Raw genomic sequence first — 15,122 nt, forward strand, 5'->3', positions numbered from 1 at the left:
GCAGCTCCTGCATCATTTTGTGCAGCAGCTTCATTCACACTCGTCCAAATTTCATCAGAAAACTTCTAGTTTTTGAATAAAATTCACAGATTCTATGCTTCTGCACTTTATGTGGCAATTTGTGGAAACGACAATGACCAGCAGACAACATTGTTGCCAGGCAACTTTAAATCTTGATGTATTTCTTCAAAAGCAACCTTCAGATGATCCACCCCAGTTTTATGTTGTCTGGTTGCTAAAACCAACGCGGTGAGATGTGATACTGACTGCATACAGTAGATTTATTCTGTTGTTGTAACACCCGCCATCACAGCGAACACTTCACGTCTGTTTTGCATAAATCAGAACATTCTGAGGGAATATACCTCCAGTTATCTGGCAGCCTTGTTTATCTGTGGTTGCTTCTTACTGACAGGCTTCAGCCTCACTGACTCGGGTAACAGCAGGTAGTCTGTCCCCTTTTAGCTCCGGCTTTCACGTGTGTGATGTTTTTGGATTATATCCATGCATAATTCTTGGTTCTCTGGCAGCATTAAAGCGGATCTCTGGTTCTGGGTGTAGAAATCAAATGTTCCTCCTCTCAGAGACGCCAGATCCTCTGATGTTGCATCATTTAACGAGGATAATAAGCACTTTGCCTTGTTCCTCGGGCCAACACTTTTTTTTAATGTTACTATTGTCTGAGCCGCCTATCCTAATAGGTTTTGTGTGGCTTTCAAAAACACACATTTTATAGTTACACTGCACTCATAAGAATGACATTAGTTCAGGGCATCACTATAAAAAAGATCCTTTATGTTTTCACTGAGAGGCAGGGAAGCTTTGAGCTTTCTGTTCTAACAGGAAAACGACAAAACCAAAATACAATGTTGTTTATCTGCAAACATAAATGTGTTTGTGCCTCAGAGTCACTATTGAAGTAGTTTAGATCGAGTCTGGATCTGTTCCCATTGACTAACCTCATTCCAAATGGCAGCAGGCCAAACCAGACAGGAACACATGCAGCCATTTGTTGTAGGAACAATAATAATAATAAACTTGCGTTGATATCCAAGCATTGAATGAAAAAGCACGACACTAACACTTAGGCAGTCGTCGCTCAGAGTCAGAGAATCTATGAAAGGAACGCAGAGCAGCTGCCAAAGTTGTAAACAAAGCTCATGTGATTTGTTCGATCAGTCTCAGCTACTACCACACCAGATTTCAGCTCAACATCTGTAAAAGTGACTGAGTGCTAAAGTTGATTAGCTGTGGCGACCATCTTAAATCGAGTTAATCTGTTGTAGACAGGAACTCGTTGCAAACTATTAAATCAAACATTAAAAAGGTTATCCTGAACTTTATGAAATGGTGCAGTTTAAAATAGTTTATTTCAGTATTTTGGCAGATATATTGATATTCAACTCTGAAATGTGGGTACTCACTCAATGTAAACATAGCAATCGGCTGAATCCTCATAAAACACGTGAGTCATATGATTGACCTACATTAGGCTGGCTGTACTCTGTAGGTAAACAAATATGGCGAAATCGGACGCGTTTAGAACCTCAGAGAAAACCTTTAGAGTGAATCTTTAAGTTTACCTTTTTAGCTTAATCCATCTTTTTATCTGCCTACTTTGATCAACAAATCGGAGAATAAAGATGTACCAAAACATCTAAATTTTTGACCCTCTTCCATGGATGTCGCCATTGTTGACCTAATTTCAGTCACTTCGGCCGTTTCCGCTCGTCGTAGTCGGCAGCTGTTCACAAAGTTTGACTGGTCTTCAATGAGAGCCTTTAAAATGAGTTGCCTAATTCGTGAGATATTTTGCTAACAGACTCAAACAAACAAAGACAGTTACATTATTACCTGCCTTTCATGGTGACGGGCAATAAATAATAAAAACATCCATACTGTCGTCTTCATCAGTGCAGTTTAGTATTAAATGTGTGTATTTATACAGTAAACACTCGACCTCGCAGCGATTGGATTTTTATTCCCTCTCTCAGCTACACTGACCAGATTTCTGTCCCCACAATGTCATGAGTCCAGAGCCGACGGTTCCTCTCTCACACGACACGACGCCGAGTGACTGAAGGCTGCGCTGCAGGACTTCTGCGGCGAATGTAGGTTAATGCCCACTTTACAGCGCTGCCTCTCCTGTGGTCCGCACGTCCTCCGGAGAGATGCTGCACGTGTAGCTGTAGTAAACCAAGAGTGTGTGTGTGTGTGTGATCTATTTTTGGTAACAGAGCAAACGCTGATGATGCCAGACTTCTGAAGAGAGTGTGGACATCCTGTAGTGGAACAACCAACACTGTTACTATGGTTACAAGTTCCTGCTCATTCATCACAATCCTCTCTTGAAACAGCACATACAGAGTCTTATGTTTGTTTCCTTTTTTTACATCTTCAGACAGAACACAGCGCAGCACATCCCATAATGGTTCTTAATACAGTTGTTGTCCTAAACAGACCTAATTTGCACACATTTACTGACTGTTCCAGCTTCAGCGAGCTGTATGTTCTTGCATTTATTATTACATATAAGATATCCTGATCAATTATTGATCAGAGTGGCTGGTTTTCGTCGCTCTGCAGCACATTTGTTGCCTCAACGCTCTGCCCTAACGGGACAAAATAGCCAACAGCTCAGTTTGTAGCCGCCGATCTTTGCTGTGGTTCGTTTCAGATGACTGAGAAAAGTCATTTCTTTGGAGAGACGGATATTTGAAGCAGGAGTAGAAGCATGTCAGGTGTTTTTGTTTCTTCTGACAAAAAAAAAACAGCACTTAAAATTGGACTTCACAATGTTACCAATGTAGCAGGTCACACAAAATTGAAGTGACACCTTGAAATGAAGCAGGTTTTACAAAATACCTGAATACGCTTTCGCACAGAAATAAATACTGATGGTTTGTCCTTAGAGTTAAGACACCATGAGGCACCTTCAGTGTAGTTTTCAGCTATTTTTGCTTTTTAATGATAGAAATGACATGGTGTGAAGTATGTAATAGCATCTGTATGTATTTTAATATTTCTGGGGACTATTGCCCGAGGTTGATGGGTATTTTCTTCCATGAATTTGATCAAAACTGCACAGGAAAATGTCAGTTTTCCTTTACCATTAAAAGGTTTGCTCAGTTTGGGTCAGTTTTGGCTTTCGTTGGTATTTTGATGGATCTAAAAAAAAACATGTTACCAGAATTAAAATCTCTGCACAGAAACATGCATCCCAGCTGTTAATCATTCATCCTTTAGTGATCTCTCTGAACGTTTAACTAACAGTTTACATCACTTCCTGAGGTTAATTGACTTTGAGTATCATAACTCACTGAGTTCTCCTTCTTTTGCTTCAGCTCCATGAAAAGTGACTTTAAAATTCTCACAGAAACATCTGTACAGCTGTTGTTTTTCTGGCAGACTGCTGTTTTGTGGTAAATGCTTCCTTTAGTTTGATACCTGCGTGATTTTTGTAGCAGCTGAGCAAACCTCAGCCATTTGTTTTTGTCCTTTTAAGTTTTTGTTGACCCTTTTTAACGGCAGAGTCTTCTTCTGATTCGGTCAGGAAGTTGCAGTAATTCTTGTTTTGTTTTTCAGTGAAGGTGCCGCCGCTCACTGCGGTGCACTGAAGCCTAAGAAGGTTTTTTTTAAAAATGTTTTGGATGACAGTGTGGCGGTAAATGAAAGGACGGGTAGAAGAAAAGGAGAAGAAAGATTGGTTTTGACCTCCACTGCATCTGAACAACTGGGGGCTGGACTGACTGCAGCTGAAGCTCCAAGATTCAGAGGAAATTACTGCTTTGGCAGCACAAATATTTGTGGATTCAGACAATACATGATGTTACTACAGAGTGGGGGGGTGTTATTGCTCGGATTCTTTATAGCTCATGAAGATAATCTATAGCTACACGCTGGTGTCGATTCTTTGTTATACAGAACATTTTAATCTTAACAAATCAGATTCAAGGGGTGGTAGACTTCTTTTCTTTTTAATTATTCTTGCTTCTTGTTTGGGAGGCTTTCTCAGCCAGAAGTGACAGTGATTTGCATGTGAGTTCAGTGACTCACAAAGCGAGCAACTCAGCAGTGGTTTATTCGTTTGAAGCTTCGTCTCTTCCTGTTTTAAACGAGAAGCAAAAAGCTGCCAAGGATAATAAAAAAAGAAGTCTGGTTTGTTTAGCTGGAACTAGTGGCTGGTATTTCCCTTCATGAAGGATTTATTAAAGCTTTATAAATAGGTTATTCATGAGTTTGTAAAACCTTTATTTGGCATCAGAAGTTATTTATAAAACGGTTGGAAGCACTGCTCACACATCGAAGCAGGGTCGCTGTTTGGCGAGATCAAGTTTTTTTATTTATTTATTGGTAGTTGCTCAGCTGGCTTCTTTGACTTAATAATGTTATTTGCTAAAACAAACATCTCCAAATGCTCGTAGTAAGGTGACTTACTGACAAATATTTGGTATTTAAAATCTAAATTATGAACAAATCAAGAAGGTTGCATCACCTGATCGTGCCAATTAGTGAGCCTACTTGTTTGTAACTGTTTTGTTAACGCTTTATAAAGTGTTTACTGATTTTCCCTTGATAAGACGTTGTGCCTTTTAATTTACCTCTGCTGATAACTACTCTAAGCTCACCCCTCATTTTGCCGTGTCACCAGACTGGTTTCATCTTTTAAAGGCTCAAATTTGACTCGATAAGAAAATGTTTCCCAGGTTACTCCAAAATACACAACTTGTCTGTCGTTCCTTTCAGTTCAGGTGGCGTACGGCACGTAGTTGGTATATTTTTGGTGAAACTGGTCAAGTCTGAGCCCAGTCTGGCCAACATCTGCTCAGATGGTCGACCACATCTGGCGATCTTTGCGTGTCGTTTCCGTCAGCTACCTGTGGGTTAATATTTGGTGTAATTTTACCAAACTGAATCCAACTAAAATGCACCAATGGCTTTCTAAAACACGCGTTGCTGCTGCCAGCGTGACCCGACAGAGCTTTTAAAAAATGTTTTCACGAGAACCTTTTAAGCGTAACAGGAAAAACTGATATTTTTCTACTACCTTCTGAGTTGTGTATGGATAAGATCCAACAGAGAAGAGTGTGTGGGAACTGTGACGCACAGAGTGGAGGCGGCCGTTTCCTTCGAAATGTATCAGGAACTGCTCGTGGGCTGCAGACAGACTCGCAGTCTGTTGTCGTTTCTCTTTGGCTCTAAGTGGGTTGTGTATATATATATATATATATATATATATATATATTAATGGATATTTAAAAAACAGAACGGCATGCTGCCTAAACATCCTGTTTATTTAAAGGGTTTTATTTCTTTCTGGTGAATTCTGGAAGTCTAAGTCTGTTCATTTAGAGGGAAGCGTCATTTCAGGTGAAAGTAAAGAGTATGTTTGCTTGGACGCTACTTTAATTACAGCTTATGAAATCATGTATCTTATTTACACACATAAGACATACTTATTTTAAACCTAATAAACAACAAATTAAAGGCCTAGAATTCCTTGAAGGAGTGCACAACGTGGAGTTTTAGACTAAAATCATCTTATGTTGAAAAACTACAGATTTGTCGTGTTTTGGTCCAACCATGAAAATAAGTGTCAAGTAAAGTTACCAGAGCTATAGCTGTTTTTGTGTTGGCTAATGTCAATTAGCTGTTGCGGCCATCTTAAATGATTATTTCCTGAAGGTTTCACTGAAATCCATCAAGTGGTTCATGATATTTTGCTAAAAGGCAGACAGAGTCGAGTCCAAAATGATTGAGCACAGTCTGTTAGCGCTCAGAATACCACACCAAATTTTAGCTCATTGTCTGTAAAATCAACGTACTTATAGCCTTTTTTGTGTTTTTTAAGGTCAGTTGGCTGTGGCGGCCATCTTGAATTGGGTTGATTGGATGTTTATGAAATGATTATTTTATCAGAGCTTCATTAAAACCCATCTGCTGGTTCATGAGATATTTTGCTAACAGGCAGAGACACGAACACACATCCCCATCCCCCTCCTCCTGGGCCGATAAGCAGAAAGACAAAAGGACGTAAAGGTTTTAAAAATGCAAATGAAAGGCAATAAAAGAGGAGGTATGGAGGTAAGAGAGGACATTTGGCCCATCCTCCTCTCCTCGTCCCGGGGTATTATTTCTGACAAGGTCAACGCTGCAATCACCCAGATGACAACCCAACACATAATAGCTGCGTATTGTTCTCCTGTGTATTACTCAACACCAGCATGTCCCTGTAACCCCGACTACGCTCTACAGAGAGAGTGGACCGCACAAACAGGCAGCAGCGGGCCTCATTCTGTGGATTTTTGAATCAATTTCCTGTGTTTTCGTCGCATCACGGAGGATGTTGTTTCCATTTCAGCCATTATAGTGTTACAGTAAGGAGCAGGCTCGTATATAAGCTCTAAAACTCTCCGATCAGAGGTTATCTTCGTGATAACGGCGGGCAGGCTTTTGTTTTGTCCACAGTCCCATAAAAAGGGGCAGTTTTATGATGCGCCGTGTGGATCTTTTTCACATTATCTGCAGGCTGCTGCTTTCCTTCAACAGAGCAGGAAACCCGTGTTAAACTGTGACGTCCGTGCATTACTGCAGATGTTTCATTCACCTGCATGAAAATAAAGTTTTCTGTTTGACTGTTTTATGTGAAGGTGGACGTAAATGATTTCCCCCGTGGAAAAAAGGCAGAATACTTTCATTTAGAGCCTCTCTGTGTTGAAGACATCTCCCTAAAATATGACTAGTTTAGTTTTTGTAACTAAAAAACCAAAGTTTGGTTTTAAAGGATCCGCACTGACCCATTTTCATGCAACAATTTTATAATTTCTCACTATTTTAAAGTACGACAAGCTGTTTTATTTTAATTACTGGGCTTACACTCTGCATAAATCCACATATTTTAATCATTTATTATTGCTGCCTCACACTGTTTTATCTTTTATCTGTTTTATCTAAATGAATCGTATGAAACCCTGAATGGATCATGTGTCTTCATAATTTATAGCAATTAATACAGCAAACCTTTAATTTATACATACGCTCTGTTTGCTTAGTTTAGCTTCAGAAAAAACTCTTGTAGTTATTAATTTGAAAAGAATCCACAACTGCAGCTGTGACTGCTTTAAAATGTTCAACCAGAGGTGTTTCTCCTGTAGTTTTGCCTCCAGCAAACTCAAAAAAAAGCGTTTTAAGGCTTGAAAACAATTAATATCGCTCGTGTTCTGACTGAGCCCGAGTCAACGGGATCCAGGAGTAGATCTGGCTTCGGTCCCAAAGTGTCAGCCCACAGCAGGGTCCAGGAAAATTGTGCGTCGGTGTTTAAATGTGGCACGTCTGCCCCGCGGTGAAGCGCCTGCGACCCGATGAAGAGATCTGGAACGAAAGAGAAACACAGAAATTCTGAGATATGTCGGAGATGAGAAGAGAAAATAGATTTTATCTGGGTAAAAAGAAGAGATTTCACATTTAGAAATCCAATTTCTTCCCTGTTTTGTCTCTTTTGTCCTCCTCCTCTTGACCTTTTTTCATCCTCTGGCAGTAAAGTCATTTTTCTTTTCCCTGCTGTCAGCAGCCCTCAGCCCCGCTCTCAAAGACAAGTGCTATTATCTTATTATATTGTTATGTGAGTAATGCACAGACATTTATTCGTTCTGTGACATTCAGAGAGGCCAGTGAAGGAAGGTTCGCCGACGTTAGCATTAAAGAAGGCTTCTGGCTTCCTGCACACAGCTGATTATTCTTGGTGTCTGTGACAAAGTGGTTCATTTTGTGTTTATCACTTGTCCCTTATTCTTATTTAGGCGTCACTTACTTTACCATTGGTTATTGGTTAAATTTGTTTCAAAGTATATTTATGGTTTTTGTTTTCCATTTTACTCACTATTGTTTGTCTTTGTAGATCTGCAGCAGGGCAGGAGTATGGGAGGGGCCGGCCCAGTATTTCCTGCTTTAATGGCTGGATGATGTCATTGATTACCTGGCTGGGTTCTACCAATTAGAGGGTTTTCTTTTGAGTAATGCTTTGTTTTTCTTTAAAGTAATTTTCTGGATTATCTTGTATTATATAGTTTATTTTGCAGACCATTTTATTATGTTGAGGAGTTTGTAAATTAGATTAATAATTTTATTCTTGTTTTCTGTTTAGATGTTTGTTGCCTGATCTGTTTCATTGTGGCTTAGTCCACTCACGCACAGGTGTGTTGCCAATTAGCTATAAAAACAGTGTGTTTTGGAAGCTGGGGAAGGAAGGTCTGTCTGAAGAACAAATAAAAGGAATGACAAGAACTGAAATGGATGGCTGATGACGATTTTCTGTTCACCTTCTGACCCTTTTGCCTACCCTACCCTTACAGTGTCATAAAGAAAAACATGACTTTATCTGAGCATTCAGTAGTTTGTTTTGTTGTTTAAACGGTTTGTGTTTTTGAAAAGTAAGGAGTCTTTCCCTGAGTCAACCTCCTGCTTCTTCTTCTTTGTGTCTGCCTCACGCACAACGGATGCCAGGATTTATTCCAGCCAACGAAGAGCTGCTGGGCAAAGAAAATCAATGAATGAATAAAACGTGTGTCGTGACTGGGCGACGGAGCCGACCGCTTTGGTCAGAACTTTGACCTAATGAGAAACGAAGCAGTTAAATAAATGTCGAAGAAGACAGAACAAATAGGAAAGGAGGAGAAACCAGCCCTCACACGGCACATCCATCATCCCCCTTGTTAGCATCTTGGCATAAACACACACACACACAGAGGGCCAGGCAGCTTGTTGGGCCAGATGGCCTCTTGGTGAGAAGCCCCACGGAGGGGATGGGTTGATTTGTCCACACGTCCCTCCTCCGGACAGGATGCAGCTCTGAAGAGAGGTGGACAGGGATAAGATGTGTGTGTGTGTGTGTTAGTGTGGGGGTGGAGAGGTTATTGTGGAGATGAGAATTGAGGGGATTACAGTGCGGAGGCAGATTTAATTTCAGATGAAAGCACGGGACCCAATGAATGAAAGAATTTTACAATATTGTCTATTGAAACAAAATCGCTGATTGCTGCTTGAAGTTTCCTGACTGCGGCTTCCTGTTGAATCAGGCGTGTGAGCAGACATATATCTGCGTCCCGAGCTGCAAAATGAATCAGAACGATGCGAAAGAAACGTGAAAATATAGTTTTCCTGTAACTGAAAAATGAGTCCATAAAGACACAATCTAGCGATCCCCAGTAGGTAAAATAACATATAATCTACTTTAAATCAAAGCTTTGTCTTCAGAAACAATCCTTTTAATTCGAAACTAACTCCGTATCAGTTTGAAGCTTTTGAGATGGAGAATTTGAAAACAATGACTCAATATGGACTCATTTTGCCAGCATAGAAGGTGATAAGTAAAAATACTTTACTGGCTGTCACATTTCGTGCCAGTTCTGAAACAAACCAGGTGTGTAGAAGCACTTCCTGTCCTGGATTCAGTCTGGGTTCAGCTGAGGGATGAGCTCCAACCCGAAAGTCAAGCTCCAAAAAGATCAGCCGAAACCCCTTGGAGCGCTCTGGAAGTAAAAGCTTTATTTTCAACACAACATTGTGCCCGATGTTGCTGTGGGATCTGTTGGACCTGGAGTTTGTGTTTGACATGATGCAAATCCAAGTTTAGCTCAGTATTTGTAAAACTGACCGAGTTATGGACATTTATGTGTTGGCTAGGGTTGGGCTTGACTCCAAAAGCCAATCAGTGTAGAGTTATTTTGCTAACAGACGAGACAGAGCTGACTCCAACAGTTAAGCAGCAATATCAGGCATCAGATTTGGAGTTTGTGTTGGAGTGACTCAGCGATTATCACGCCAAATCCCATTTTAATGTCTGCAAAACTGACTAACTTATAGCTGTATTTGCATTGGTAAGAGTTGATTAGTTGTGGCAGCCATCTTAGATTGGATTGACTCCACCCAGTGGTTCACGAGGTGTTTTGCTCTGAATGAATTTGAGTTTGGAGTTAAAGTTTTAAACAAATCACACGGTTGATAATATCAATAAAAAGTCAAGATATAAAGGGATGTATGTTATTTGTTGAGCAGCTTTACGGGAGAAAAATGAAGAACTGGAAACAATAATTAGTTTTCAAAAAACGGTCAGAAGGAGCTTTTCTCCAATCATATCTGACCTTCGCTTCTTGTTGAGAATCCTGGAGTTATCTATGACTGAAAGTCACAGAAACAGGAGGTCCCCCTCCTTATATTTCCCCTTTAGGTGTGTGTGTGTGTGTGTGTGTGTGTGTGTGTATGTGTGTGTGTGTGGTTCATTCATGAGACCGCCGTCCAAGAAGACAGGAAGCAGATTCATCCCAGCTTGGCACGTGTGCAGCAGAGTGTGCCTCCTTTGTCCTGTCAGCTCTTATTTATCAGCAAAGGATGAATAAACACACACACTCACACACACACACACACACACACACATCAGACCTCTTCTGTTTTACCTCATGCTTGATTGCAGTATTTTTTACATAATACTGGGTGAATCATTAAACCCTCACATAAAGAAGAAAATATTAATGAATCATTTAAAATGCATATATCTGTATTTTTTTTTATTTCTGTTTAAGTTTGTTGTTTTTTTATTTTAAAAAGTGTCACTTTGCAGTAATCAGCATGGTAGAACAAACTATTTTAACATGTAAACCTGATTTAAAATAAAATAATAATGTTTTTGGACATCTTGAAAAGCTTATTTATGGCATGTGTGTATTACAGTGTCATTAAAGTCTTTTTCAGTCAAACAACAATACACCAATGAAGAACAGTTGACTCATTATCTTTAAAATCAAAAACACGTTTTATATTTTCCTTCAGCCGCCTGGGAAGCAGAAAATAACCTTTTTTCTTGAGACTTTTCTTCCTTAAAATAATATAAATATGTGGCTAATGTTGTTTTTCTTGTTTTTAGACAACATTTATTATCATTTTTTTATTTTCTGAGTGATAACTTTAGTTTGCATTGACACATTATAGGTTAAACTATTTTATTGGTAATTCCTGTTTGTTTTGCCCTTAAATGAAATGTTCAAACATATTGTTTTGATGGATTTTCCCACCTTTAGTCCCGACGGACAGCGATCTGATAGAGAATGTAAAGTTAATCCACTTTAATGAGGCGGTGAAAGCAGGCTGAGATCAGGAGTAATCTGAGTCTTCACGGAGAGTAATCTGATTACATAATCAACAGGAAAAGCCTCAGTGGGTGTCTGGTTGCACAGTTTGCTTCAGAACCAGCCTCACATTCAGCTAATCTAAGATTTATTTATTTATTTTATTTATTTATTTCAAACAGACAGTAAAAAACAATCAAAAAAAGAAAAGAAAATGAAATACAATGAAACAAACTTAAGAAATAAAATGTATAACAAATTATTCTGCCCATGTGACATGCAATTTTTTTTTTCTTATATTCTGTTCGAAAAGGAGCAGGTAGAAGATACATCTTATAGTGTCCTGCCCTTTTCCTACTTGTCAATTTATTATCAATTAACTTTCATAACATCAAAAAGAAGACAAATCGTTTCCATTTTACATGATATTCAACTATGTACAATTATTTTAAATACTATTTATATCATCAATTGCATTATAGACTATTAAACAGTCATCTCATATATCATATTTTGAAATGAGCTCTTCTTTAATCCGTTTTTTAAATTGGTTTACATTTGTAATTTTTTTAAACTCATCATTCAATCCATTCCAGACATTTACTCCACACACAGACAAACAAAAACTCTTCTTGGTTGTTCTAATATGTTGTTTTTTAAAATATCCCTCACCTCTTAAATTATAACCACCCTCTCTGTCACTAAACATTTTCTGTATATTGTGTGGAAGTTTTTGATTTCGGACCTTAAACATAAATTGTAAAGTTTTAAATATTACCAGGTCCCAGAATTTCAGTATATTTGATTTGATAAATAACTGGTTTGTATGTTCCCAATATCCCACTTTATGTAGTATACGGATTGATTTTTTTTGTAAGACATATAATGGCTGTAAATTTGTTTTATATGTATTCCCCCAAACTTCCACACAATATGTTAAATGTGGTACAATGAGTGTGTTGTATAGAATAAGCAAAGATTTGTAGTCCAGGACCAAACTAATTCTTCTTATAACAGCAACATTTTTAGCTATTTTAGATTTTACCAGACTAAGATGTTTAATTCTTCTTCACACCTGAGACTTGATCTTCTTCATCTACAACGAGCACGGTGGCCTGAAAAGCTGTCGTCTCCCTGATTCGTGTTTCCTCTCCGTGTCTCCCTGCAGTGTCAGCTCTCGCAGGCTCTCAGCGGCATCTCGGACAAAGCTAAAGAGGCGAAGGAGTTCCTGGTTCAGCTGAAGAACATGCTTCAGCAGATACAGGTAATGACATACCTCCGCGCTGTGAAATGCTCCAGTGTTAATCAATCAATCAATCAAATTTTATTTGTGTAGCACATTTCAGCAGCAAGGCATTTCAAGGTGCTTTACATAATAAAAAAAACAAAATAAAAACAGCATGTGACATTGAATAAGCAGTAAGAAAGAGACAAAACCCCGCACTCTAACCCTAATTTAGCCATAAGCAGCTCTAAACAGGTGGGTTTTAAGTTGAGATTTAAAGGGACCCAGTATTTCAGCTGTTTTACAGTTTTCTGGAAGTTTGTTCCAAATTTGTGGTGCATAGAAACTGAATGCTGCTTCTCCTCGTTTGGTTCTGGTTCTGGGGATGCAGAGCAGTCCAGAAGCAGAAGATCTGAGGGGTCTAGACGGTTGGTACAGCCATAACAGATCTTCCCGTCTGCAGCAGAAAAACACAGGATTACATCATCGCTGCTGCTACATTTTCCCTCTAAGAATAAAATTCAGTCATGCAACACAAAGGAGAAGAAACTCCACATAAAACTCTGATTCTGTTTTGACAGGCTTCTGAACAGACTAAAGGATCTGTTAAAGATAAATCAAACTTTATTTACTGAGGATGTAAAGATGAACGGATCTGTAGCGATTCACGGATGCTAACGTGAGCAGGTGAAGCAGTTAGTTGTTGTTAATGTTTCACGTCTTCCTCAGAGTCTGGATTTCTGTCTCTGATTTCCTGTGGGTCACCTGGAGCAAAATGTATATTTTCTGTTTAACGACCTGCTCGTAGTTGACCATGAGCTCCATTTGGGCTTTCAACTCAGCAAAAAGGGAAGTAAATTTCCTAAACCGACGAACCAGAGAGCGTTTGTTTTCCCTGCAGACTGCATTAACATGCAGCTGATCTCTCCTCGCAGCATCTGCCGCTCACACACGCATACTGAGATATCTGGCAGCATCATGTGCAGGAGCTGGAGTCTTAAAACGAGACAGAGGATTGCATTTGAGCCAAATAAAAGCCCTCTTAGGTTTGCTGTGTTAAAAGGCAGAATTGAGGGAAATAGATGGTAAAGAGAAAGGACAAATAAGGATTTAGGAGTAAAGATCTCCAGCTGTCATCCTCTTACAGATCCAAGCTTTTATTCCTCAGGGGGAGAAGCTTCACTGGAAATCACCACAATCAGAGAATTCATCTCAGAATCATGTTGATTCAGCTGAACGACCAGCTGACTGATCGAAGCTGCTGTTCCAGATGTGCCGAAAGGTTCACCACTTTCAGCTCAGTATCTGTAAAACTGAGTTACAGTCGAATTGGATTAGCTGTGGCAGCCATCTTGAACTGGATTGACTCCAAATGGTTCGAAGTTGTAGACGTTCAGCCTAAACGTTTCAATAAAATCCCTCCAGTAGTTCATGTGATATTTTGCTAACAGGCCAAATTTGAGCTCATTCTCTGTAAAACTGACTGAACTGTAGCCATTATTGTGGTTGTGGCAGCCATCTTAAATCTGGTTGACTCCAAAGGTTATTCAGTTATAAATTATTTCCTGAAAGTTTCCTTATAATTAGTTCAGGGTTCATGAAATATTTGGCTAACAGACGCAGGCGTTTGCCCGAGCTGAAATGGTTTTCTCCAGTCCTGCACGGATGAACCGTGTGTTTACACGCACCGAGCTGAAGCCTTCCAGCTCAAATTAAACACGCAGCGTTTGTGAAAATGAAGAGTAAATCAGTGAAAGTTTGTGACGTAACTCTGCTGCAAACCTCTGCGTGTTGAGCTGCCTGCAGCGCCGACCCAAAGGGAAAGCTGCTCGCTGTCAGCCATCGTTTGTTGTTCGGAGCTCAAAACCGCCGCAGCGACTGACAGATCGGAGGATTTCTCATTCTGTTTCTAATATGGCAGCTGTAAGATCAGCCAGTAAATATTATGAATGGTTGGCCTGTGTGTGCAGCCCGCTGAAGTAATTATTCCTGTTTGTGCAGCCGAGACAAAAATAGATCAAAATGTGGTGAATAAATTTACACATCAGTAACAAACTGCTGAATGGAGACGAAACACCAGAGTTTATTTTTGACACAAATGCTCCTTTGGTTCCGTTTTCTTTCTGTTTTATACGAATCTTCCTGATGTGTTTTTGTGTTTGTTGCTTCAGGAAAACGGTGTGGAGTTTGAGGCTTGCCTCGTGGCGCAGTGCGACTCTCTGATCGAGGCGCTGACGAGACAGAAAGCCAAACTGCTCACCAAAGTCACCAAGGAGAAGGAGTACAAACTGAAGGTGAGGAGACAGAAAGGAAATCAGGTTAAACTGAAACAGCATCATAGTTTTGTTATGATGATTATAATCGTTGACATAGTGCTGGGCGATATAACGATACATATCGTGGGGACGATAGAAAAGTGTCTATCATGATATATTTTCTTCTATCGTTTCTATCATAATTGTATCAATGATTCATGTAAATATTTCATAACGTAGGCTACGACGAATGTATTAGTGTTGTCACTTTGCATACATTCAGTTTATAGAAGTGATAAATAAGAGGAAAAAATAACTATTTTGCGAAGAACCTCCGTTTTGTGACATGACGCTGCTTTACGTGTGGGTTGTCGACATGCTTTACGGCAGCGGCTTTCTGTGCGGCGCCGTGTTTTCACCATAAGTGCTGAAAGATGGAGACGCAGGAAGTATCAAACCCGGGGTCGCAACAAGTAGAGACAGCTAGCAGGCAGCCCAAGAAGAAAGACTTTTACCAAAACC

General features: G+C 39.6%; 1 protein-coding gene across 2 annotated transcripts in view; it reads left to right on the top strand.

The window, feature by feature from the left end:
• LOC108244870 (E3 ubiquitin-protein ligase TRIM9) overlaps positions 1-15,122 on the top strand; it is a 42,675-nt gene that overhangs the window by 8,244 nt on the left and 19,309 nt on the right. For both annotated transcript variants that reach the window (XM_037981516.1, XM_017431396.3), the window contains exons 2-3: positions 12,289-12,384; positions 14,517-14,639. In XM_037981516.1, coding sequence (XP_037837444.1) covers positions 12,289-12,384; positions 14,517-14,639 — 219 coding nt within the window. The remainder of the gene's footprint in view (positions 1-12,288; positions 12,385-14,516; positions 14,640-15,122) is intronic.

This window comes from Kryptolebias marmoratus, linkage group LG19 (genome assembly GCF_001649575.2).
Source record: "Kryptolebias marmoratus isolate JLee-2015 linkage group LG19, ASM164957v2, whole genome shotgun sequence".
Taxonomy (NCBI): domain Eukaryota; kingdom Metazoa; phylum Chordata; class Actinopteri; order Cyprinodontiformes; family Rivulidae; genus Kryptolebias; species Kryptolebias marmoratus.